The 26198-nt window shown below is 36.3% G+C and overlaps 2 protein-coding genes across 5 annotated transcripts; both read left to right on the forward strand.

The window, feature by feature from the left end:
- Positions 1-1200: 1200 nt before the first annotated feature.
- LOC132177703 (Regulator of chromosome condensation (RCC1) family with FYVE zinc finger domain-containing protein) lies at positions 1201-10899 on the forward strand. Its single transcript, XM_059590133.2, has 9 exons — positions 1201-1729; positions 2937-3023; positions 3216-3305; positions 3448-3534; positions 3629-3730; positions 4614-6680; positions 6799-6945; positions 9011-9477; positions 10325-10899. Exons 1-9 carry the CDS (start codon positions 1682-1684, stop codon positions 10563-10565), a joined length of 3336 nt encoding a protein of 1111 aa, XP_059446116.2. The 5' UTR covers positions 1201-1681; the 3' UTR covers positions 10566-10899.
- A 655-nt stretch (positions 10900-11554) lies between these two features.
- LOC132177308 (putative E3 ubiquitin-protein ligase XBAT35) lies at positions 11555-21319 on the forward strand. 4 transcript variants are annotated; one of them, XM_059589573.2, is made up of 11 exons: positions 11555-11675; positions 11765-11993; positions 12132-12246; positions 13425-13505; positions 13639-13727; positions 13821-13912; positions 14135-14216; positions 17579-17681; positions 17782-17856; positions 18211-18296; positions 19852-21319. In XM_059589573.2, the coding sequence occupies exons 2-11, from the start codon at positions 11892-11894 to the stop codon at positions 20524-20526; spliced, it is 1500 nt and encodes a 499-aa protein (XP_059445556.2). In that variant the 5' UTR covers positions 11555-11675; positions 11765-11891; the 3' UTR covers positions 20527-21319. The 4 variants fall into 4 exon arrangements, with proteins under 4 accessions (XP_059445556.2, XP_059445557.2, XP_059445555.2 ...); XM_059589574.2 differs by lacking the exon at positions 11555-11675 and having other exon boundaries at positions 11682-11993; positions 19852-20559; positions 20998-21319; XM_059589572.2 differs by lacking the exon at positions 11555-11675 and having other exon boundaries at positions 11682-11993.
- Positions 21320-26198: the final 4879 nt, after the last annotated feature.

The raw sequence follows: 26198 nt of genomic DNA on the forward strand, positions 1-26198 counted from the left end.
ACAAGTCAAACTGGCTCGGCTCGACACTAAGCTTGAATTAACATATTCTTTTATAAAATTTTAACTTTAAATAAACTAAAACGGCTCAAAAGCCACCTTGCGCATGGGCTTGCACCCAGCTAAGTATTAGCTTGCGGCTAACACTATATAGCAAGGGCACACTGCCGCACTTGTTTCACAAAGGAAGGATATCTATCCTTTTTATAGATAATAAATGTTGAGGGTTGGCTTTATCTTAGCAATGTGCGATAACTAGTTACCATAAGTAGGCTGGGATGCACTTTGGTTTCTCTAATGGCTTTTTGTTCAAATACTTTTTTTTTAGAATAAATTTAGTATGTATAACATTTTGACTTGCTTGGTGCATGGGATTTGTTAAGCATTGAATAAATGTATTTATTCTCACTATTAGTCACAAAATGGTTTTATTTTTATTCTTGAATAAATGTATTTATTTTTTTTCACATTAGAAAAAATAAATAAAAATCATTCACATTTAATATTAAAAATCACATGAGCAATTATACATGCCCAAACACTCTTCCTCTTTCTTAATGTTTTTTTTTTTTGACATGTCTGCACAAAAGAGGGAGGGGGGATTCGAACTAGTGACCTCCGCTTTATTAGGCGTAGTCCCGGCCGATTGAGCTCCCTCTTGAGAACACCGCTTTCTCAATGTAAATACACTGAATGGAGCAATTATATATCATTTGTAAAAACCATCCACGATTAATATTAAAAATCACATTAAACCTTGTTTTCGTCATGTGGCATAAGATTAAAATTATTATTATTATTATTTAAAAAGTAATCATTAGAATAAGGATTCTAATGATTCGTTTCATCAAATCATCCACTTTAACTATTCAATGTAAATATAACCAATTAATTATTGTTACTTAATATATATATATATGTACAAAACATATTATTATTAATATACATATACATTATTATATGTATATATTAACAAATATATATGAGTCGAACTGAGCTTATATGAATTTGCTTAGTTTAATATTTGAGTCAAGATTTGTATTCATGAACATCTCATTTAATAATTGAGTCGAGCACAAATTAAGCTTATACGAGCTGATTTCAAGTTTGCTATATATATATTTGTTGTTTTTTCTTAATTCTATCACCGAAGGACGTGGCAAAATCTATCATCTTTGACTAGAAGCACGTAACGAAGCGCGCCAATATCTCCACCCAATCTCTTTGGAGCTGCAAAACTTCCTCATCAATGTGACCGCTTACTTCCCGCCCATTTCGCCTCCTCTCTCTCTCTCTCTCTCTCTGTGATTGATCTGCATTGTGTTCTTGATCCTTTTGCACGACCCAATTCGCTCAAACACTGAGAAAACCGTGCACCAAGTCCCCGACAAATGATACATGGCTCATGGTCTGTGAAATTTGTCATCCCGGTTGTCCTTTTTTTGTGGATCAAAACGATACCCAGTTTGAAGCAGTCGGTGATCTTTGAGATTTGAATTTGCATTGGGTCATTCTTTTTCTTCTTTGTTTGGCGATCTTGGCTTGAGGGCCGTGGGTATTTTGATGAGAGGCCGAGGTAGAAGAAGAAAGCATATGCATCTATGAAGACTGGGGCACGGAAATCGCGGCCGCATTACCGCCTGATGCAGTTGTCGGTTGAGCTCTTAAGGTTTTTTCAGATGGAATGGCAGATCCTGATAGCTATGGGAAACATGAGCGTGACGTTGAGCAAGTCAGTTTCCCTTTACTTTTCTCTGCCACCCTTAATTTTTTCTTTTTCCCTTAAATTTTCTGTTTGGTTCGAGAAAATTGAGGAGTGTGTATTTTCTCCACAATCTAGTGTATCATCTACATGGGGGTTTTGTGAAATATTTGTGAGTTGACCACAACTTAGCACTATAGTCTATTAGGAGGCGTTTTTGTTTCTAGGACTCTGGTTTTAAACGTCCTTTTGTGTACTGGATTTTAGTGGCATTTAAACGATGCACATATGTGAAAATTTTGACAGTTTGTCGTAAGCTTGTAAGATGTATGCAATCAAACATGTTTGAAATGAATACCAAGACATACTCAGGATCAAATTTCTTGATGCTACGCACATGCCTTAAAAAAAACAAAAAAAAGACAATGCGAAAGGTAAGTTCTGAAAATTGAAAGGTTACATGGTGATATTAGTGTGCGGTGCCAACCATTATATGGAAATTATTGGAAATATTCTTCCATTGGGCAATAAAAAGAAATGTTGGTTGATTGAAATTCTGGCTGTAAAGTAAATTCTATGAGCAATGATAAGGTTATGGGAAATGCTTTTCTTACAAATGACTCACACAAAATATTTTCATACTTGAAGAGTGGAGACTCTTTTTTTAATGCACACCTTAGTCCGTGCATTTGGGATGCAGAGTGTGTCACCACATCATTTTGCATAATTCATTAATATGTATAGTATGGCATTTCTCTAAAGTCATTATTGTCTGAAATGAATCATGTTGGTTGAAGAAAACATAGAAACCTAGATGTAAGGGCTGTATATATACTCCAAAAGAAATGTATATAGGAATTAATACTTCTAATAGTAATATAACATTGATCATGATATATAAAGCCCAGATTTACAATTGATATAATGGGGTTTAGCTGTGACCATGGAACAAGAGATTCAAAGCGCAAATAAAAAACTGACACTTAAAAAAGGGCAAAAAAGAAAGATGGGAGAACTTCCATATGAAAATGAACCACCTTAGATACTTCGCAAAAGTATCCCTTCAGAACTCTTACTCTGAGTGTATTTGATGCTACAATGTTATTCCTGCATTCTGTTTCGCTAATCTAGAACTGTTACCATTAGTTATTTCGTGTAGTTACATTTTGATAAAGCTTGGGATGACTGATTCCTTTTTGCAATTTTTATATTTTAATTTTTTTTACCTCTTTTGAAGGCACTCGTTGCTTTGAAAAAAGGTACTCAACTAATTAAGTATAGCCGGAAAGGGAAACCTAAGTTTTGTCCATTCAGAATTTCTAAGGTCAGTTATTTTCTGAGTTTGCATATTATTTTCTTGTTTTAAAAAATATTCATTCTAGACATGATGTCCCGTGCAAGTATAGGCTACTTTCAGATAGTATGTTCTATGTGCATCGGCTTCATCTTCTCCACTACCGATAGTCATGGCATATCTCAAGTGAATGAATGACGTCAAATTTAGTTGTACTAACAGGATGAAACAACATTGATCTGGTACTCACATGGAGAAGAAAGGAATCTGAAGTTATCTTCCGTCTCACGGATTATCCCTGGACAAAGAACTGTGAGTTAAAGACTTCTATTTGAAATTTTATTGATAATATTTTATCACAATTCATTGAACCATCTCCTTAAAAATTGGTCATGACTAATTTTGTTTCACAAAGTTGGCAAGAACTAAATTGTATTTTGCAATTCTTTTACAGGCTGTTTTTAGGCGATATTTACGTCCTGAAAAGGAATATTTGTCTTTTTCACTTCTATATAATAACAGTGAAAGATCACTTGATCTGGTTAGTAAAGATCACTTGTTCATTTTGACTCATTCTATGCCCGATTGATGAAAAGTTTAATTCTAGTGATGCCCTTGACTTTTCATATTTATAGATCTGCAAGGACAAAGCTGAGGCAGAGGTATGGTTAGCAGGCCTTAAGGCATTAATATCTCCTGGACAACATAGTAGACGTACTAGAAGTGATATTTTTGATGTGAGTTCTCATTCAACACAAATCCATATATGGATAAGTACTTCCTTTTTTGTTTGATATACATTACAGGATTTTTCTTTGTTTGGGGGTAGTTTTGGGGGGGTGCAATGGAAGGAGGTGGTGGTCTTCTTCTATGCTTATGTCATGGACATCATGTTTCTACTTTCGAAGACCAATATAATAAGGAAATATGCTGGGCTTGCACTTGATATTGGTGTCTATCTTGATACTAGTCTACCAAGAAGAGCAAAATCACCCACAGTCTATGCTTTGAAAATAGCCCGACTTTTAAAAAGTTTTAGAAGATATTTGAAAACATTATAGAGTATTGCTTAAATCCACTTGAAAGTTGTGTTCCAACTCTTTTACTATTCTTAAAAATTTGACATATTTATCATTAGGATCAACTGTTAATAAGCAATCTGATTGATAATCTTCAAGTATTACTGTGTTTTGTTGTTCATTCAATTTTGTGGTAGACAAGAAACTGCTTTTGTGAGGTATTTCAATTATACACCATCTCCTATATTACATAGATCTGGGATTCCCTAAGTGAAACGGATAATTTCATTGACCTTCCTCGAGGTTCATGCCATTAACGTCCAACAAATGAACTAACAAACTCTTTTGCTAACATAAAAGTATTACTTATCAATTGATTTAAATATTTAATTTTCCCTATGAAATAAAAATGAAACTTAATTTAAAATTATTCCATTAAATTTTGTTTGAAGATGTTGTTTGCATAATGCATGCATTTTGAGGGAGCATCTTGATATGAATGTGAGGTGTGTACAGCACATTATTGGCTCAGCCATTTTGAACATCTGTTTGTGGTGATATATTTTCAGGACATCTAATATAGTTATCTGTTTCTATTTAGCTACATAATAGCAGCGACTTTATTCAGAATGGCCGTCCTTCTGGTGCAACAATAGAGTTCACTTCAGGTATTGCTCGAAGCAGGCCGTCTCTTGATTCGAATTCTCGTGAATCTCCATTGAATTCAGCAAGCTCAGATGTGGGGTCAGAACATGCAAAAATGCAACTAAGAACAAGTACTGGTGATGGTGTCCGTATTAGTGTTTCGAGCACTCCTAGCTGTTCTAGTGGAGGATCTGGACCGGATGACATAGAATCGTTGGGTGATGTTTATGTATGGGGAGAGGTTTGGTGTGATGGGATTTCACCTGATGGCTCTGTGAGCCCAATTCCTACAAAAACTGATGTGCTGACTCCCAAGCCCTTGGAGTCAAATGTTGTTCTTGATGTTCACCAGATCGCTTGTGGTGTGCGACATATTGCTCTTGTAACAAGGCAAGGTGAGGTTTTTACCTGGGGAGAGGAATCTGGAGGAAGACTTGGTCATGGGATTGACAGAGACTTCAGTCGCCCTCGTCTTGTTGAGTTCCTAGCAGTTACTAATGTAGATTTTGTTGCATGTGGAGAGTATCATACATGTGCTGTATCTACATCTGGTGATTTATTTACTTGGGGTGATGGTACCCATAATACTGGACTTCTTGGTCATGGCACTGATGTTAGTCATTGGATACCTAAAAGGGTTACTGGTCCTTTAGAAGGACTCCAGGTTTTATCTGTCGCATGTGGCACATGGCATTCAGCGTTGGCAACTTCCAATGGGAAAATGTTTACATTTGGTGATGGAACATATGGTGTTTTGGGGCATGGAGATCGTGAGAGTCTCCCATATCCCAAGGAGGTACAATCGTTGAATGGACTGAAGACTATTAAAGTGGCATGCGGAGTATGGCATACTGCAGCCATTGTAGAGGTTATGGGCCACTCTGGTGTAAACGTTTCATCTAGGAAGTTGTTCACCTGGGGCGATGGTGACAAATATCGTTTGGGCCATGGAAGCAAGGATACTTATCTTCTTCCCACCTGTGTCTCCTCACTTATTGACTATAACTTCCACCAGCTTGCTTGTGGACACACCATGACTGTTGCCCTCACTACATCAGGTCATGTATTTACCATGGGCGGCACTGCATATGGTCAGCTAGGCAATCCAAGCTCTGATGGAAGGGTACCTTGCTTGGTACAAGATAAACTAGTAGGTGAATTTGTGGAAGAAATATCTTGTGGGGCATATCATGTTGCTGTCCTGACATCTAGAAGTGAAGTATACACTTGGGGAAGAGGTGCCAATGGAAGATTGGGACATGGAGATCCAGAAGACCGTAAATTTCCAACACTAGTTGAAGCATTAAGAGATAGGCATGTAAAAAATATATATTGTGGCTCAAATTTTACTGCAAGTATATGCATCCATAAATGGGTATCTGGAGCAGACCAATCAGTTTGCTCTGGTTGTCGGCAAGCATTTGGTTTTACTAGAAAGAGGCATAACTGTTATAATTGTGGACTGGTGCATTGCCATGCTTGTAGTTCCAGAAAAGCATTGAAAGCAGCATTGGCTCCAACTCCTGGCAAACCTCATCGGGTATGTGATTCTTGCTATGCAAAACTTAAAGCTGCTGAGGCCGGTAATTCTACTAATGTAAATAGAAAAGTTTCAGCCCCTCGCCGCTCAATAGATAGCAGGGAAAGATTAGATAGGGCAGAGGTAAGGTCTTCCAGAATTTTACTATCTCCCACTACAGAACCAGTCAGATACCTTGAGATCAAGTCAGGCAAGCCAGGGACAAGTTCGGATTCTTCTTCTATAGTCAGGGCTTCCCAAGTACCGTCACATTTACAACTGAGAGATATCTCATTTCCAAGTTCGTTTAGTGCTTTTCAAAATGCTTTGAAACCGGTTATGCCATTATCACCTCAGCCTTCTAACTCAAGACCTGCTTCACCATACTCGAGGAAACCAAGCCCTCCACGCTCTGTCAGTCCGGCATATTCGAGGAGTCTTATTGAAAGTCTCAGGAAGACAAATGAACTCCTGAGTCATGAAGTGTCAAAGTTGCAAAACCAAGTACTAATTATATTCCTTTTCTAAACACCACATTCTTCTTTTCTTGTTAGTATAGGATTGTAAACCATGAAGTTGTCGCTAAACAATAACTATTTCATTCTTTTCTCCTCTCCTTCAGGCTAGAAGTTTGAAGCAGAAGTGCGATGCTCAAGATGTGGAGCTTAAGAAGTCATATGAAAATGCTCGACAAGCTGTTTCATTTGCTGAAGAGGAATCTTCCAAGTGTAGAGTAACCAGAGAACTTGTCAAGTCTGTCGCAAAACAGGTATTTTACTTTACTGAATACCCATCTTTGTCATTGAAATTGATGGGTCTTTCATATATTAAGGGTGTTCCAGGCATCCAGGTGGTAGCACAAAAATTATTAGACATATGATTTGAAAGTGCAAATTATTGTAAAATTTGTGAAACATATACCCATGGCTTTGGGATACATCCGAGAATGCTTTTTTTTTTTTTTTTTACATTCATAGTTAACATAGCTGGTTGATGCAGCCTGCATTGGCTTCTGTAACTCTCAACTGCTGAAAACCAAATAATCTCAGCTCCTAAAAAACATGATTTAGTGTTCCACTATGGAGTGTTAAAAAAAACGCTAAAAATGTTAAATGTGCTCTGATACCCATGAATATTAAAACCAGTTTACTCAGAGTTTTTATTAACCAGTTTAGGATATTCAAACCAATTTAGAATTAATGCCTACAAGTTACTGTATAAGTAATATTAATCCTATAACAAAGAGGAGAAATAAAATACCCATAACCAATGATTTTGTTGATAAACGATGTATTTCAAGTAGGAAAACTAAATAATTAAAAAGTTCAATTGCTCATCAAAACCTAACTAATAATTTGAAAATTAACAATTAAACTAATCTTGTTAAGGTTATTTTTACATCAATTCAGTATTTTTCACAGTGGTTTAAAGATATTTTATTATGTCAAGTTAAATGCCTAGAAGTAGTCGTCTAATTAAACTTGATTACTTGTTGGCAGAAAAAACAAGCTGAAAAAGAAAAACCATTTGATATTTAAACCAAATGAGATCTATCTTTCTTCTTTTTTTTTTCTTTTTTTCGATAAGTAATGACTTGTTAAGGGCACCAAAAGGGGGTGCAACATGACCAGATAGGGTATATATATAGAAGGCTACCCTGAGAAAGAAAAACAAAAATATAGGGAAAAGGAGAAATAAAAGGAAAGATAGGAAAAGTTCAGATAACTTCTTATAACCTAAATAACAAGAAACTCTAAAGAAACAGGCTCATCATGCAAATAAACCAGGCACAAGCTCCTCTCTTATTTGCTTATATGTATAGAATACATGTATTTGATAGAGTTTTTTTTTTTTTTTTTTTTTTTGGTTGGCCAAAGTATTTGATAGAGTTTGAATTGCTAGTTTTGGCTAAAATATTTTTTAGTTGATTTTCTTTGTAAACAGTAAGTTTAGATAAGCTTTTTTATATTGCAAAAGCTGAGTGGCATGAATCATTGTTTGTAACAGGACAAATATGACATGAAATGAGCATTGTGATTTCTTCCCCAACAGTGATTTAGGGGGTGTTTGCCAAAGTTTTGAAAAACACTTTTCAAACAACACTTATACAAATGGGTTTTCATTGCCTCTTGCCATTAACACATTTTTCAAAACAAACCACAAAATACTTTTCAAAAAACTTCTCACACCTTCATATAGAAATGTTTTGAAAGTATATACTCTTTCAGATGTAAAGGCTGACCTCGTTACTTATACAAAAATTAACGATTGACCATGAGTGGAGGCCACCCCTTCACTGGAGGTGTGTCTTCCATCTCTGGTGTCCACCCCCACAAAAGTGGGGGACTCACTTCCTTTGTGCCTCTTGTGCAGGTGTAAGGGTGGTTCTTTCACCCCATAAAGGGCTGGGAGTGGAGACCCACCCTCTACGCCTCTAACGGAAGCGTGGGGTGAGGTCTCCACCCCTAAATTGCCACTTGCAGAGGAAAGGAGGGGGAGGCCCACCTTCCCCCTCAGGTGAAAGGGTGGCAGCCCAAGCTCCAACATATCTTTTTCTTTTTTCTTTTTCTCTTTGGTTTTGTTTCTTTTATGTTTTAAAAATACTTCTCAGCTTTTTACTTTTCAAAAACAGATTTCATTTTACTAAACGAATTTTCTTCTGTAGACCCCACAGACCACTTCTTCAAATGTGGCTTCACCGAAAACACTTCATAATTTTTACTTTATCAAAAAGTCCAAACCTGAAACACTTCTCAAAAACATTACCAAACAAGCTCTTACATAGTAGGTAGGCATGCTAATTATACTGTTTGTGCTGCATTTCTTGATTGCAGTTAAAGGACATGATAGAGAAGCTGCCCCCAGAGGTTTCTGACAGTGAAACCTTTAAAGCCATCCATTCTCAAGTTGAAGATTTTCTAAACACAACTGCTACATCTAATATTTCTTCTTCCTTGCCTACAAGCTTAGAGTCTGATCAACAATATTCACTTCATAAAACTCCATCAATCAATGAGTCTTCTAAAATGCTAGACAAAAGGATAGCCCGCATAGATGTTGCAAGAGTTGCCAACTTGTCTCAGGATGGGGGAAATATTCTTCAGGAGAGTATTAGATCACCAAGTTCTAATACAAGAGCTGCTGTATCTCAACAAAGCTCAGAAAATGCCTCAAGATTGCCCGGATCTTCAACAATGAGGAATGGAGAAAAAGAAGTTATTGAACAATTTGAACCTGGTGTTTATGTTACTGTCCTTTTACTTCCAAATGGTACGAAAATGTTCAAGCGAGTGAGATTCAGGTACTTGAGTAAATAGTTGATCTAATACAAAAATTCAATACTTCACTTTTTAATACAATGTCTGTGTGAGTATGTTTCTCTGCATGCCTATGTTTTTGGGTTTATATATATGGTTCTCATATCTTCCAGTATTTGCATGGCAACCATTGTAGTATGTGTGTGTCTCTACCGCGTGTAAGTTACCCACCCAAAACTATAAATTATATTCAGTATTTTTTTCTCCTGTCATGCAGATATGGTTGGCATGCATTAGGTTCTTGTTAAGCATAAAAATACTGGCATTTGACATGTGACCAACATGTACGGTTCTCGATTCTTTCATTATTTGCATGGCAAACCATTGCTCTGTTTCTCTCTGTGTAAGCTAACCATCCATGAAATATAAGTTATATTCAACATTGAAGAATGTTATACTTACTCTCATTTTTTTACACAATTTTTTCACACATTTCAGTGACTTTTAAAACCATCATTATATCAAAATCCAATCAAGATTCATTTCATATTCAATGGTGGTTTTAAAAGCCATTTGTAAGTGTAAAAAAATTGTGTAAAGAAATTGGAGTAAGTGTAGCATTATTTTTCAACATTTGCTTTTGTCATGCAGACATGGTTGGCATGTATTACACACTTGTTTATGCATAAATTTTTTTTTTTTTTTTGCACTTTGATAAGTGACCAACATAGCTCCTTTCAGTTAAGTATTACTTGCATATGTTTCCATCATTTTTAAAGAAATCAGTAGATTATTGATGATAATGTAATAATCATAACGAATTCAATCGTTTTCATGCTTTTTTTTTCTTATCTCACTTTAGTGCTTTGCATCCCAATTTTTTTTGTGCAGTAAAAGAAGGTTTGATGGGCACCAAGCAGAAGAATGGTGGAGTAAAAACAAAGACAGAGTGCTTAGGAGATACAGTCCAGCAACAGCTAATCCTGCTCCAATGGTTTCATCTAGCACTTCAGCACCAACAAATGAGGGATCATCATCTACCACTCCAGCACCTGCAGATGAAGGATCAACCAGCACTCCAGCACCTGCTGCCGAGGAAAATAATGAGGCATCAGCATCTTCCCAAACTTAGTTTCTAACTTAGTCTCCTGCCAATACTTTGTAGAAAGTCCATTTATGTGGCCAACTGCTTTTAGATTGGCGGCATTAAGTCTCCATTAGGTGTAAAACATATCCTTTGTTCAAAACAAATTAGGGAGGACTTTATTTCAGAAGAATGGTACAGAAGAACAAACTCCATATCCACAGTGGAGAAACAAAGACCGTGAAGGTCGTGTAATTAGATGCAGAACAACTTACATGTAATTCTTTTATTCATTTTCTTCTTTTATTTCTCTTCCTCTGCACTATTTTTGGCATCTAGTGATTACCACTGTGGTTGTACAGAATACTTTCTAGGTTTTCTATTTGTGATGTTCTATCTCCTGTAGTGTGTATATTGAAGAAATCCAATCCATAATCAAATGGAAAAAGGCGGAATAAATAAAAAAGCGGACAGTAAAATTGACCGACATTCACGGGATAAAGTCTTAAAAGCTACATTTTGTTCTTTTTCGATTGATGATGTTACAATACAAAATATTGTTATTTATAAGAAAATTTTAGTAGATAAGTATGATAATTAAATCAATCTTTGTGTTAAAAATCTCCCATAGTGTTGGAAGTGAGAAAGGTAAGCCAAGACAACAAGGAGAAATTTCACCAAGATGCTCAGAACATTAGTACCAAATATAGCGTAAAATCCTAAATTCTTACAACAAAAGAGGACTTTTTATGTGTTCTAAATCATTACACCCTGAATTCTAACTCACAAGAATAGGAGGATCTTTTCCATTTGAAGTGAAGACGACGTCGTATATAAGGACTGAAAGGCTAACACTTAACCAAAACACGTGTCGCCAATGGGGTCATGGCGGACTTGAGGCCAGAGGTCACAGTTAACTACCATGGTCTCTGTTCCACCGGATCTCTGACGTGGGACCGCCGTTTATGCCAACGCCCAACGCCCAACACCCAACGGTGTCTATCCTAAATCGAAACTATTATTCAATTGCCAAAAAATAATAATCACAATTTGTCAAAATAAAATAAAAGAAAAAACTTGGAAGTTGCTCGATCTCTTGATTGACTTGGTGAATTCTTCTTTGCGAAGAAACCAAACCCATATTATTCTAATTATTAGGTACTACTGTTATTTATTCTCTCTCTATTTTGAGCCTTAGATTTTCATTTTTGTGATTCTAAAGCTCTCTCTTTTATTATCTACGTAAGGGTGTTTGGACTTTCCCCTTTACGTTTGGATCCGTGTATTTTCCGGGAAAAAGTTCCTAACTTTCCCAGAAAATATTGTTAATTTTCCTTCAAAACCTGTGAAACCAAACGCTCTTGTGGGTTCAACATGGGGCTGGGGCAATCCAAGGACGAGCTGCTCTACCATCAGGTCAGTTATGGCAGCGCGGAGGGCATCAAAGCCCTTTGCAGAGAAGGTGCAGGCCTCGAGGTAATTCCACAAACAAAAAGGAAATCGATGATTTCTAGTGCTTTCAATTATAGGTTTCGTGGTTATTGATGGTAATTTTGGGAAAAATGTGTAAATTGTGATACTGATTGTTGGGGATTGTGGTGATTTGTGGTGCAGTGGATTGACAGAGATGGAAAGACCCCTTTGATTGTGGCGTGTATGAATCCGGCGCTTTATAATGTTGCAAAAACTTTGATAGAACTCGGAGCAAATGTCAATGCGTATCGGCCTGGTACTTTTATCCTCTTAAAAAAAAATTAAAATTTGTTGGATATATATATATGTATGTTTCTTCATATAAATTACACAATTTGGTCACTTTTTCTTTTTAGGTTTTAGTTATGTTTTACTGGACTTGTTAAATGGAGAGGATAACGCTTAAAGAAGCTATGGAGAAGTGTATTTTGGGTTATGATCGTCTGAAAGAACTGTGGCAAGTTTGTGTAGAAACCAAGCATTAAGAAATAATGAACCATGAATGCTTCCTCTTCTGTTCCTTTATTATCACTATTATTGTTGTCGTTGCTGTTACCATGCTAGATTATTTGGTTGAATAAGTTTCCTTCTTTTTTTTAATGGAATTTTTTAGATTAATCCATGAGTCAACGCTCCAAAACAGCTCACACCTCAATATTTTTTTTTTTTAAAAGTTTTAACTGCATAAGTTCTTCGAAAATGTGAACTAGATCCTTATGTTGGTTTTCCGTATGAAATTGTGCCAGCAGTTAGTGTCACGTCAGCAATTTTGCCACATCACATTAAATAATATTTTTTTTAATAATTTAATAATTATATTAAAAATAACATATTTAAAAACAAAAACAATTTAAAAAAAAAATGAAGGAATGGCCAGTAGTAGGGCTGTCACCCCTAGGGCTAGGGATGGCCTGCCACCCCCAAACCCCATGGGGTGGCACCCCTAACCCCCTAAGGGTGGCTCGAGAGCAGGGGTGGCAGGCTGGCCCCATAGGGGTTGGCAGCCCCACCGTTGGCCACCCCTTTATTTTCTTCCTTTTTTAATTATTATTATTTTTTTTTTTTGAAAGATCTGATTTTTATAGCTAAATTATTATTTTAATGTGATGTTGCAAAAATGCTGATGTCGGCACAATTTCGGATAGAAAACCAACGGAAGGATTTATTGCACCTTTTTGATAAACTTAAGCTGTTAAAATTGGAAAAACAAAATTTAAAAATAATAATAATAATAAATAAATTGAGGTGTCATCTATTTGTGTGCATTGATTCAGGGATTTATCTCAAAAATTCCCTTTTTTTAATGCTAAATTTGTGTGTAGAAAATCTCTTTAGTGCTTAAGAGCCTGTGCTTGCTTTTCCTAATTAGTATTTGTGTATGCACCTGATTCATCTTTGGTTTCACTTCATCCATCTTTTTTTGATGTGCTTTAGGTCGTCATTCTGGGACTCCTCTACATCACGCAGCTAAAAGAGGCCTTGAAAATACTGTGAAGTTATTAATTACGCATGGAGGTGTGATCTACTGTCATGATATCAGCAAAGATATTTCTTAGCAATCATATTTAAATCCTATGTTAGAACAAAAAGTATTGTGTTTCCTCCCATTTCTGGCACACTAATAGGTGATTGCTGCCAAAACTTTCAGCAAATGCATTGGTAATGAATGATGATTGTCAAACTCCTCTTGAGGTTGCTAGGGCAAAGGGGCACAGCAATGTTGTTCGTGCTATTGAGGTACATTTTGATGTTATACAAATTCCAGTGTTGGCAAGATTTTTCCTTTTCTTTATCTAGTCTTTAAGTGTATACTTGTCTATTGCTTTGTAGGATCATATTTGCTTATTCTCTGGTTGGCTGCGGGAGTTTTACGGACCAGGTTTTCTTGAAGTATTGGCACCTCAATTAGTCTCGAGAAAAGTGTGAGTTTCATTGGATATCTTGTTCTTATTTTGATGTACAAGATTTTCTTATGTCCTCCCCTGCTTTTTTCCTTTTGCAGCAAATTGTCTTAGTATAGAGTCAAATGGGTGGGCTTGCAGTGATGCCATTTTCAATTTACCCCTTCCTTTTGTATTTTGTATAGGGATTTGTTCTCACAAAGTGTTAGGTATTTATGCCTGTCATTATTGCATTTCTTGCAGTTGGGTTGTTGTTCTTCCCTGTGGTTCACGCAATCCTAAGAAGCCTTTCAAGTTGGAGCTTGCCATATACCCTAGTTTGCAGGTATAACAAAATTATTAATCATTTTGCCAAAGAATATGCTTCGTATGATTGGAGTTTATGTATTTTTGTACTCGGCCACTTCAAGCAAGAGTATTGCTTGGTTTAGGCTCTTTTGTGGGAATCCTTGTAGATAATTCTCACTCACTGGATCAAGTCTACTTAATGCTTCAAAACTTTTAGCACATAATAGTCACTTTCAGAATCATATTTTTATTATCTAAGTGCATTAGTCCTCTAAAGCTGTCACAGGACCTTATGGGATGAGTCTATGAAAATATATTATGAGGGGTTGGGATGCCTTCTCAACTTTCGTTTCTATTGAGGTGGGTGTTAGCTCTCAAATCAGGTTTTGGCATGACGTTTAGTGTGGGGATCATCCTCTAAAGGACTCATTTCCAAAGTTATTTTGCATTGCAAGGGATAAGGATGCTTTGGTGGCCAACCATATGTTTGCTCACAACAAAGAGATGCATTGGGATATGAATTTTATCTGATTGGTTCATGATTTAAAGGTGGAGTCTGTTTCTTCTTTTTTCAATGTTCTATATTCTGTTAGGAGGAATCGGGGAGTGGAAGATAAGTTTTGTTGGATTCCCTCCAAAAGATGATCTTTTGAGATCAAAACATTTTATAAAGCCTTCCTCCCCAATGTTGACAACTCTTTTCCTTAGAAGAGCATTTGGAGATCTAAGAATCCTTTGAGGGTGGCCTTCTTCACACCGACAGTTTCGTTAGAAAAAATTCTTACTATGGATAATTTCTACAAGAATCACATCATAGTGATAGATTGGTGTTGTATGTTAAAAAATAGTAGAACTCCTGGTCACCTCATTCACTGTGACATTGTGAGAGGCTTGTGGATTTTGGTTTTTAAGATGTTTGTTGTAGAGTAGGTTATGCCTAATCGGGTGGTGGAGCTCCTGGCATGTTGGAAAAGAAGGTTTGGTTGGAAGGAACTGAATGTTATTTGGAATATAATCCCTTCTTTTCTTTTATGTTGCATTTGGCGAGAAAAGAATGCTCGAAGTTTTGATGATTACGAGAAGACGAGCTCATATATTCAACTTTGTTTCCTTAAATCCTTCTATGGGTCTGTTAACGTTTTTCTTGATGGCTCTAGCTTTGTAGATTTTTGTGCTCTCTTTCCTTGGTCTTGATTTCGTTGGGTGTTTTTGTCTTGTATATGTCATGTGTACGGGTTGGGCCCATTGTGCTTTTTAGTAAATTTGTTTTACTTATAATAAAGGGCAATCAATGCACAGCCGAGTAGTTGGAGCCAGTTTGTCACAACTAGCTCTAGTATGTTTGACCATAGATTTTGACAGGGTATTGGAAAAAGATAAACTATAAAGTGGCTATAGTCTATTGGTAAGAATTGTACTATGTGGCCATGGAGTTCCAAGTTCAAATTGCAATAGCAATAGTGAATATTTTCTTTTAGTGAAATAAGCAACTATTGACTTTATATCTTATACACCACTTTGAACAAGCCTTATTCTCTCACATGGAACTTCTTGAGGATTATTATGTCCTCAAATTAATAGACAGAAAATAAACAAGTATTGATTTTTTTAAAAGCTTTAAAAAATATAATAAAGCACTTGCAAAAATATCATAGATATCTCCACGTTTGTATTTTTTTTTTTTTTTTTTGTTCTTTGTAATAAGCCTTTCTTAAAAGAAAAAATAGGAAATAAAATTAGAATAATGTTATGTTAAAAGCATATTTTTAAAAGCAGCATTACTCTGTATGTTAATATGTGTATGGGTGGGCGTGTTTGTGTTATGTCAATGAATATATGCTATATATAAACATAAATAGCATATACAATTTGTGGATATATATGTGTGTGTGTGTGGATGTGTATACATATAAATGAGCTTAACAAGCCGAGTCAACTTTATACCATTGTTCACAAGTTTAAACAGAAACAAGCCGAGTTTATCCGTGTTTGGATTGTTTAATATTCTAGCCCATAATCATTGTTCAAGCTTGACTTGTCTATTAAATGAATTGAGCTGAAATTGAGCTAACACTAGCGGAGCTCGAATTGTTCATGTACAACTTGATTCATTTAGAGTCTTCTATCAAGGCAATCACATTGCTAAATTGCAAAGATTCCCCATTTTATGGGTATTTTTCTCCTAAGTGGAAGGTATCTCCACACCATGTTTGCACTCAAGCTGTAGTTACCCCCTCCAAGGTGTCACATGCATCCAAATCTGGCCCACAGTTCCACCTTAGTTTTGCCACTTCTATATTGAGCGATGTTTTAGTATGGGTTTGTGTCAATTGCCACTTGAAGCATTATGTTATCAGAAGTTTGTGAAATACCAATTCCCCTTTTTATTGCATGTACATTGAAGCAATCTTGGTATATGAAAATATACCAACTTTAGATGTTGCTAATAGATGATACCTGTAAAATTTTTGAATTGAACCTGTACTATTTTAAATTTCACAATTCTTGGGGTGGGAGGTGTTCTATTGACCCCCTTGGGCCGTATGGGGTGGGGCTATGGAAGATGGCTCCAAGATTAGATTCTCGGATGATGTCTGGTGTGGGGAGATGACCTTTAAGGAAGCTTTCCCAGATTTGTATAGCATTGCTTATGTTAAGGATGCTTCTATTGCAGTTCTTTTGGATTTCTAGTGGTTCTCGAATTTATGCTTTTGTTGTATTTCTATAGAGTGAGACGGGAAGGGGAAGACAAGCTTTAGTAGGTCCCTTCAAACAAAGGAATGTTCGATGTTATCTACTTTTACAAGGTCCTTGCATGTAATGATGGCATTCCTCTTTCTTGGAAGAGTATCTGACATACCAAGATTTCTTTGTGAGTGGCTTTTTTCGCTTGGTCGACGGCCCTAGGAAAGATCCTTATCATAGACAACTCTTAGGAAGTGGCATGTCATTGTAGTTGATAGGTGTTGTATGTGCAAAAGGAATGGAGAACCTGTAGACCTTCTTCTCTATTGTGAGTTGTTTGTGCCTTATGGAATGCTTTCTTCTGTTGCTTTGGGCTGTCATGGGTTATGTCTAGCAGGCTGGTCGATTTTTTTGCTTGCTGGTAGACAAGTGGTAGCTCTCAGAGTGTTGTCGTGCGGAAGATGGTGTCCACTTGCCTTTTGTGGTGCCTTTGGAGAGAAAGAAACGATCAAAATTTCAAGGATCGAGGGAGGATGTTGGAGCTAAAAACACAGCTGTCCAAGTAAAAAAAAAAAAAAAAACTAATATAGTTTAGTACCTGTTGCACAGATAGATCTAATATTTTGCCTCACATTATTTTGTTACTTTTGTTGTTAACTAATGGATCTCTTGTTTTGTTAATTTTCTTATATCGTGCAATTGATGAATGAGCAGGATGCACAACCACGCACAGTTATTGCATTATGGAAAGCCAATTTGGAAGAACCAAAGCTACACCAGTCTGATCCTTCAGTGATAATACAAAATATCTCCACCAGTAATTTCTCATTGCTGATAATTTCCTTTAGGGATCTCATTTGACTTCACATACATACCCTAGTGTCTATATCTTAATTGAATTCTATGTCCATGCATAGTCTCAAGAGGCAGGAGGCGGAGGCGAAGTGTTTGCGCCTCCCGAGAGGCGAGGTGTAACTCTCGAACACATAGGCGTAAGTATAATGATTATTATGCTGTTCAAACCTATACTGAAATCATGAAATTGAAGAAATAATTGCATTGAAAAAATATTAACGAGTAAGAGAATTAAGAAGCACGCCAACAAAAGAGATTATGTCCTCTAAAACAAGTGTAGTAGAAGTCGGGATTAATATTATTCCCACGCCATTCTCCAGCCTCGGATCAGTAGTAGTCTTGCCTGATAGCCGGGGTAAAAAATTGAAATTTTTTTCTTAATTGTTTTGTTTTTTGTTGTTGTTTTTTTTAAAAAAAAAAAAATTTTTGCTGTTATTCTTGATAATTAGCTGTTTCAGTTCCTATGTTGAATTAGCATGATTCCATTTCAGAAACACGCTTTAAGCTTGCACCTGCGAGTGAAACTGACAAGCAACAACTTCGGTGGTTTTGTGATGCATGCAAGGGAATTCCACAGGTACCATGCACACTTCTCTTATAGATGTTATTCTTCCATCTGATGTGCAGAGCAAAAGCAGAACTCAAACATGATAATTATTGAAGAGCATGAGAGAATTTTGTTTGGAGAAAGTATTTATGACTTGTCATCATCGAATCATAATTTCTTTCTAGTATTTTGTTTTGTTAAGTGTAAATGTGGAGGCACCTTTGCCTTTGTCCCTCAGATTGATCCTTTTCCTCCAGTAGAAGTTGCATTGGATAATTGTTTATATGTAAATTAAAACATTATAACCATAAGGAGGGGTAAGGGCAGGGAGGTTATGATAAGTGATTGAAATATTCCATGGTGAGATCAGTCCCCATGTATTATTTTGTGTGATGTTTCTGCATCCAATCATAGCATGCAGTTAATAATTTTAGACCAAAAGACATAAGACATGACTGAAATTACCCATTATGAAAGACTTGGCCTAACTGTACATAAGTTGGCATCACTATTGGGTTCAACAACTGTTTGACCATATTATACTTAAATAATGATTCAGTTGTTGGCCAGTAAATATCACACACAGTGGTAGTGGAATAGTTGATGGTGACACCTTAAAGAAAACTGCATACTGTGCCATGTCAATGAAAGTACAGCCGCAATTGTGCCTTTAATTGTGAAAATTTTGCTGTAAATATAAGATACACACACACAGACAGAAAGAGAGGTTTGGAGTTGCAGGTTGAATCTATGGAGAAGACAACCAAATTTGTCCTCAGTATTCTTTAATTTCCCTTGCGTAAGATATCAAATGACACTAATCTAAAATTCATTTAAAAGTGACACCTTTCATTGAGATAAAAAGACATTAATGCCCTATCATCTGCCTTTAGCAATTCTTTGAATTCAATATTATCTCAGAAGTAGCTTATTTTTACTTGGCCTTTCATGAGTCCTCATGTCTATGAAGCCTTGGCAATTCCCCAACATAATTTGCTCTGGAAATTTCATATTTATAAAAATTACTGTTAAGAGTTGAAATTATCACATTGCTTCAATTACTGGTTCTCTGGTACATGCAGGATATAAATAATTAAGACAACATTTCGTTGTCAAACAGCTCAAAGTTCAGCATGGCTGGCCTTGTTTACCTCCTGGAAGACATAATTTGGCTAAGATGCTGTAATGTCTGACATTTATATATACACACACACATGTATGCATGTGTGCGTGTGTGCACGTGCGCATGTGTGCAAGGATTATATTTCCTACCCAAGCTAAGAATAGAAATATGGTCATGTTTGCTGAGATATATATTACGTCCTCACTAATGAGCCTTTTGAAGTACTACATTGTTTTTGTTCCCTCTAATCACTGATTGTTAATTTCTGATTTAATATAAAGGGCAGAGTTTGACTGCTTTTATAATTTTGACGTGGATAAATATTACTCAGAATATTCTGCCAAGATATGTGATATTTTCCTTGATCATTGTTAGGATACTTGGTAGATGTACATGAGCATTCTTGAATGCTTAGGATATTTGTTTTTCCTTTCTAATGAATAAATTTTTGGAACATTTCAGGCAGCGCATCCTACATTTTTGCATAATAATCAGACCCCAGTTGTTCCAGCCACTGCACCACTAGCTGCTGAAGATTTAGAACTGGCAATGGCTATCAGTGCCTCAATTGAATCTGCTCTGCAGGAAGGACCACCCCTTCTTGATGCCCACCCAAGCTCTGAAGCAAGTTCATCCACTAGTTGGAATAACGCTGTGGACACTAGCGGTCATGGTGGTTTGGATGTACCGATATCACCTGTTCCAAAAATAACTACTTCTGAGATGGCAGTGCATGAAACTGGCCTTGAAGGCAATTCAAGTCAGCAAACCCGGAACCACAACAACATTACTGCAACCCAAACAAATCACACCCCAAGTTCGATCGCATCAGCTCCACCAATTGCTGATGAGATTATAGAAGATGGTATTATTTACTACCCATCAATTGATTCCACTCCTGTTGACATCTCATTGCAAACTATCGAGGATGTACCTACTATAGCAGGTGAAAGGAAAGAGGATGGAGGCGCATCATCATGCGTGATATGTTTGGATGCTAAAGTTGAGGGGGCATGCATTCCCTGTGGCCACATGGCTGGATGCATGTCTTGTTTGAACGAGATCAGAGCTAAGAAGTGGGGTTGCCCTGTTTGTCGTGCCAAGATTGACCAGGTTATAAGGCTGTTTGCAGTTTGACTATTGCAGCAGAATGTGAAGAATCTCTAAATGGTCAGTGGGTTTTGGACATCTTAAAGAATTTCGTTTATGTGCTTCTATAAATTACAGTCCTAAATATTTGGGACCCTCACCTGAGGGTTTCTGTGTGTATTATTGCCTTGTACTGTGCTGTCTGAAGTGTCAGTTTTTGAGGCTGTAAAACCTGTTTCCCCTCTATAGGCCAATATTTAAACATTTCGGTAAGCTACATGAGCTCTGATCTACACCTTTTATAATTCTGAACTGGGAAGAGCAAGCTCTGAAGTTTTAAACAATTTAAAGTAGTACGGTTTGTAGCAATGAAGGTAGGGTTGTAGCCTCTAGGTCTAAGGAGAGGCCAGGGATATCCACATTACCTCAGGGACAAGGCAGTAATATGATGAAAAACTTTTCAGGTCGGATTCTAAACTCATTAAAAGAAAATGATGTCTCAAGTGTTCGGTTATGCAGATGACAGAAGAGGTTGCAGTCAGAGACACTACTAGCCTGCAGTACTAGATATCCTAATGAAGGAGAGGCACAGCAGCAAGACTCCTAATGAATTACTCAGCTTTTAGTAGGTTGTGTTTGAATGCTCTGCTTACAGTTGGAACCGAAGCAGGCCAATTCAGAGCATGATTGAATTACATGGACACAAGCAGGTGAAGTTCTAAAAGTATATAGTTTCTGTACAAGATTCTTGTGTATAGAGGCCTCATCCGAAACCAGTGTATGATTGAGATTTGTGTTCAAAACTGTTGCATTAATTATATCTGTTACTGTCCAGTATCAATTGTTTTTGTACCGTTTGCTGCATTAACAACAAGAACAACGACAATGACAGCTACCAGCAGAAGCACGACAATGGCGAGGTCTATAAAACATAGGGGGGGTCCCCGGGCAAGCTTTCTCCAAGGCCATGCCCACTTTACGGGTTGGCACTTTTAACTAAGCACAGATTTTGAAGCACATTTGCTGACCCTTTACAATGAACCAACAGTAGAAGTAACAGAGATAACCCTTTTAATAAATAAGCAGTTACTCCATCAAGACTTATGAATGTTGTTTCAAATCATGTTCCCAGTTAAGCCTAATCCACAAAAGCTTGATTTCCCAGCTGCCTCCGACGGCATTAATCATTCTGTGTGCAGTTAAATGATAAATATATTGAAATTGTATGGCAGTCGTACAAAAATTTATAAGGAAGGCATGTGGCATCATACATTTGTACCTGAAATTGCCAAATGGACTTGGTCCACAGTTATTTGCAATTAACACATTTATACCTGAAATTGCCAAATGGACTTGGTCCACAGTTATTCGCAATACTGAGTTAATGAGAAGCAGAACCATTTCACATCAAATGGAGTCTGTTCAAACACTGATCGACCTTTATTGCCTTAAAAGGTAATTTCGATGAATACACAACATCAATGTGTACAAAACTTCCGTGTTTTTTTATAGCTTATTAGCTGAGGACCACAATGAAAGAAACCCATGCATGATAGACTTTTCACATGGAGCTATTTTTGGGGAGGCATAGAATAGAGAGGATCGAAAACCGGGAATTGGATATATATTTCGATTCATTTTGATAAAAGACAAGTATACAAAAGAAAAGAAAACTGAAAACGACTTTGATTTGACTCAAAAGCAAACCTCAGCCGTTGCTATAAAAAGCACTGGAAACAAAATCCAAGGTCATGTCGGTGGGTTGCAACTTGTAGGGTACCCTAATAGCAACACTTGCACTTTCTATGCAATCTTTCATCAAGAGGTTTTTTTCTTTCTTTCTTTCTTTCTCTTTGAATGTCATCCTCGTACTATCAGAGGTCCCTGTGGTGGCGGATAGTTACGTTACTTAACAGAAAAGCCTCTAATTGATTATCGAAAGCAAAAAAAAATGTACTATAATAAATAAATGGTGAAAGGAAAAAAAAATGTACTATAATAAATAAATGGTGAAAGAGCATGAACTAGCTAGTTCATAGCTAGATACTCTCCAATAATATGATTAAAGCATGTCAAGAATGTAGCCGGGGGATTAGCCTTAGCCATGGCAAGGGCCCATGCACCATACTGGCGAAAACTTTTTCCCGCACGGAAACATAGCCACATAGGCTTATACTTATAGGGAGGAGAGGAGCCACTACGTACCTTTTTTTCATTGTCAACCACAAAGCAAGAGGATAGTCATTACCCATGATTTCAAATGTTTTGAGCTGACAGAAAATCAAACTGATGTGAGATTTTAAACCAATGGAAACGTAGGGGGGATTCAATGCCTTCCATGTACTAGGTTTTAGACCGACATCGTGTGTGGACCTAGCTGAAAGCATGCTATGTCCTTTTCTTTTTTTGTTTTTTTATTAACTCATACTACTATTTTTTTACCAAAGCATTAATATAAGCTATGGTTTTGTTAAATGAATTTTATTTATTACTTATCAGCTTCCATTTGCTTCAATGAGAGCCTGCTAGTGTACGTTGTGAAGTGTGAACACAGACCATAAGATCAAAAAATAAGCCAATTTATGACCACACATACAAGACACGTACGCAATAATTTATGTCTCTGTCTGATCCTTGCTTTCATAAAAATCTAGCCCTTTTTTATACTCCAATTATATCAAATCCTTCTATTTCTATTATTATCGGGGTTCGGTTGCGTGAGGTCAAGTTAATCCTTGAGTTCACCAGTAAACAATGAACAGGAGGAAACTGCCCCCCAATCCCCTGCATAACCCACTTAATACAGAGTCTATAGAAGTGGATAGAGTTGCACAAACCATAGAACAGAATACACAATTAAGCATCTACTGCCCCTTAGTAGGCTACTAATTTTTGACACGATATGCAAGTTAAACACGAATTCAACCCAACAAATTAGTGGGCTAAGTTTGAAGAGTCTGGTCCGTTTAATTAAGTAGGTCGGGTTAGAGTTGACTTGTAACTCTTCATTCCTATATTGGGAAGATGAAAAGTAGCTTATATAGAATGAGTGATTTATAAAGATAGTCATGAGTGCTAAGTCTCACATTGTCTAGTTATTAGGTGAAACTAACTTTATAAGTGATTCTAGAGAAACTCTAAATTGACTAGTCTTTGGGTAATAATACATATGTGATTAGCGTTTTTTTCTGACTCATTATAATGGTATCGGAGCCACCTAGTAATGCTAATTATTCATTAGCAAGCTACAAAAAATGTGACGGGCCTTGTTCTTGTATTCCTCTATTCCTTATCTTTTTCATATTTTTGACATAGGAAACTTTGTACCACATAACAAGGATTGGTCGAAGAAAACAAAAAAAAAAAAAAACAGTATTTAATAGGCGTTCAAACATCATTTGAAAGAGAATCAGGTATATGTCAGGTTGGCTACTAACCCTAATAAGAGCTATTTGTTTACTTGTGGAGTTGTAGAGACTGTCATGATCATGAATCAAATGTTGGATAGTTTGAGGTATTAGGAAGGTAAACTCCCTGTGAGATATTTGGAAGTTCCCTTTATTTCTTCAAAATTGAAGAAAGCTAATTGCACAATTAATATTAGAGTTGTAGAATAAAATGGCTATGTTGAAACATATGTTGCCATGTTCTAATAATGGTAACTCTAGTTGCTCTAGTTAGGTTAATTCTATCTTCTAAGATACAGAAGTTCTTGGGATATCAAAACTCTTGAGGTTACTTTTGGTCTTAGAGGCGTTATTCAGAATAAGGTGTCTTGGTTGATGATTCCCTTGGGCTGAAAATGTGGTTAACCTAGGCAGTCAGTAAAATTCACTAACCGCCTCCGCTAACCACTTAGGCGGTTAACAAACCACCTTTTAAAAGAAATTAAAAAAAAAAAATGTTGTTTCTATGGTAATGTGATAATACTCTACTATATACGACATCGTTTCTAAATTTTTATATATATTTAAACACAAAAACAACGTCGTTTCATGTATTTATTTATATAGGCGCGCGGTGAGCGGTTAGCAAGCAGTTAATAACCGTCCGCCTTTTCACCCCTAAATTCGCATTTTTTCGGCTAAGTAGGTTTGGGAGCGTTTGCTGGACCGTGACCATAAGGTGTTCTAGAACAAGTTAGTGTGGCATGGTAAAATTATTCCCCACCACTCTTTTATTTTATGGTTTGCAATTAGAAGAAGATTATACTCGAGATAGATTGGTTGCCATTGGCTTACTTCAAGAAATGAAAGTGTTTTCGGTAGATTGGGTGAGAAGAATATATATTGACCATCTTTTAATTGTTTGCTGTCCATTCTAAGAAATTATTTGGTTTAATCTTTGGAATATATGTAATAATATTCCTCGGGCTCATAGGAACTGATCAGAAGAGTTTACTCGGTGAATGGTTTCTCACTTTATAGGCAAATAGTTTCTCTCTCAATTGTGGTTAGGATTTTGTTAATCGCTTTCTACTTGGGTCTTGTGATTTTAGTGATGTAATCTTTTAGTTTTGCTTATCAATTTTTGCCTCCCTATAGGCGTTTGTTTGTGTAGGCCCTCTCTGGCTTTTAGGCTGTCCTTTTTAAAAATAAAAATAAATAATTAAATAAATAAAAAAAAAATTGGATTATTCAAGGGCAAACTCGTTAACCTAAGTTAATCGGGAATTAATTTTTTTAGAAAAAAAAAAAAAAAAAAAAAAAAAAAAAAAAAAAGAGTTAATCAGGAATTCCCCAAGAAGAGAGAAATTCTCTTAATTGAGATATCATATTTAATAACAATGATAATTTGATGTTAAATACCTGCCTATTTTTAGATAAGAATGAAAACTGTGATTGAATTTTAATTTAGGAAACTTATCAAAATAACTATCTAAAATAATGAAAGAAGGAAAGAAAGAAAATATTACAAAATTGAATCTCATGAATAAGAAAATTTGCTAAATAACTCCTAAAAATTAAAGAAAATACATAAGTAATTAAGAAAATACTGTGACAAACAAATCAATTTCAACATCGTTTCACTCAAAGTGTTCAATAGATATAATTGCTTCTGGAGTCTATAGCTTTGCTTATATATAGAGAGAGAGAGTAAATTTTGCAGCCCGTGAACCCTCTAAATAGGCTCCTAATTAAATCAAAAGCTTAACAAAAACTCACTATTTCCTTTCCATCTGTTTTCCAGAGTGGGTCATGCAGTGATCAGAGACAAGGTGCTCCTCATCAATTACACCTCCCCTGCTGGATCTCATTAATGGTTCTTTGTCTCTTGTCTTGTTTTGTACTCTACTTGTAGAGCCAAAAACATTCCATAAGAGCTTGAATACCGTAGTTAAATCCAGTAATTCTACAATATTGCTCATTATTACTGCAATCATTTTGATAAAATATAATAATCCAGTATATTCTATATCAAACCCTTTTCTCCTGTTAGCATGATAAGCTGGAATATGCAGAAATTAAATGGTTTTCTGCATATATATTCTGGTCTGGTGTTGAATATGTAGTGTATCTTATAAAAGCTTCCTCATCATATATATTATATATGGGCTGGCATATAAAACCTTTAAAAGCTAACAGAAATATTGCAGAAAGGAACAAAATTGTAATCAAGTATAGTGAGAGGAGTGAGGAGAACCCAGATTTGTTTCATCACCTTAACTTGAGTGCAGGCTAAGTTTTGTGAATGTTGTGGTTTCCCATTAAATGCTGTCC

This window comes from Corylus avellana, chromosome 4 (assembly GCF_965113065.1).
Source record: "Corylus avellana chromosome 4, dhCorAvel1.hap1.2, whole genome shotgun sequence".
In the NCBI taxonomy this organism is placed as follows: Eukaryota; Viridiplantae; Streptophyta; class Magnoliopsida; order Fagales; family Betulaceae; genus Corylus; species Corylus avellana.

Excerpts from the sequence above, each read along its gene's own strand:
- LOC132177308 (XM_059589573.2), top strand. The coding sequence starts at position 11,892 with ATGGGGCTGGGGCAATCCAAGGACGAGCTGCTCTACCATCAGGTCAGT. Across the intron at positions 11,994-12,131 it reads GAGAAGGTGCAGGCCTCGAG|TGGATTGACAGAGATGGAAA; the intron begins GTAATTCCACAA and ends TTTGTGGTGCAG. Across the intron at positions 17,682-17,781 it reads AATACAAAATATCTCCACCA|TCTCAAGAGGCAGGAGGCGG; the intron begins GTAATTTCTCAT and ends GTCCATGCATAG.
- LOC132177703 (XM_059590133.2), top strand. The coding sequence starts at position 1,682 with ATGGCAGATCCTGATAGCTATGGGAAACATGAGCGTGACGTTGAGCAA. Across the intron at positions 3,731-4,613 it reads CTAGAAGTGATATTTTTGAT|CTACATAATAGCAGCGACTT; the intron begins GTGAGTTCTCAT and ends GTTTCTATTTAG. Across the intron at positions 6,681-6,798 it reads TGTCAAAGTTGCAAAACCAA|GCTAGAAGTTTGAAGCAGAA; the intron begins GTACTAATTATA and ends CCTCTCCTTCAG.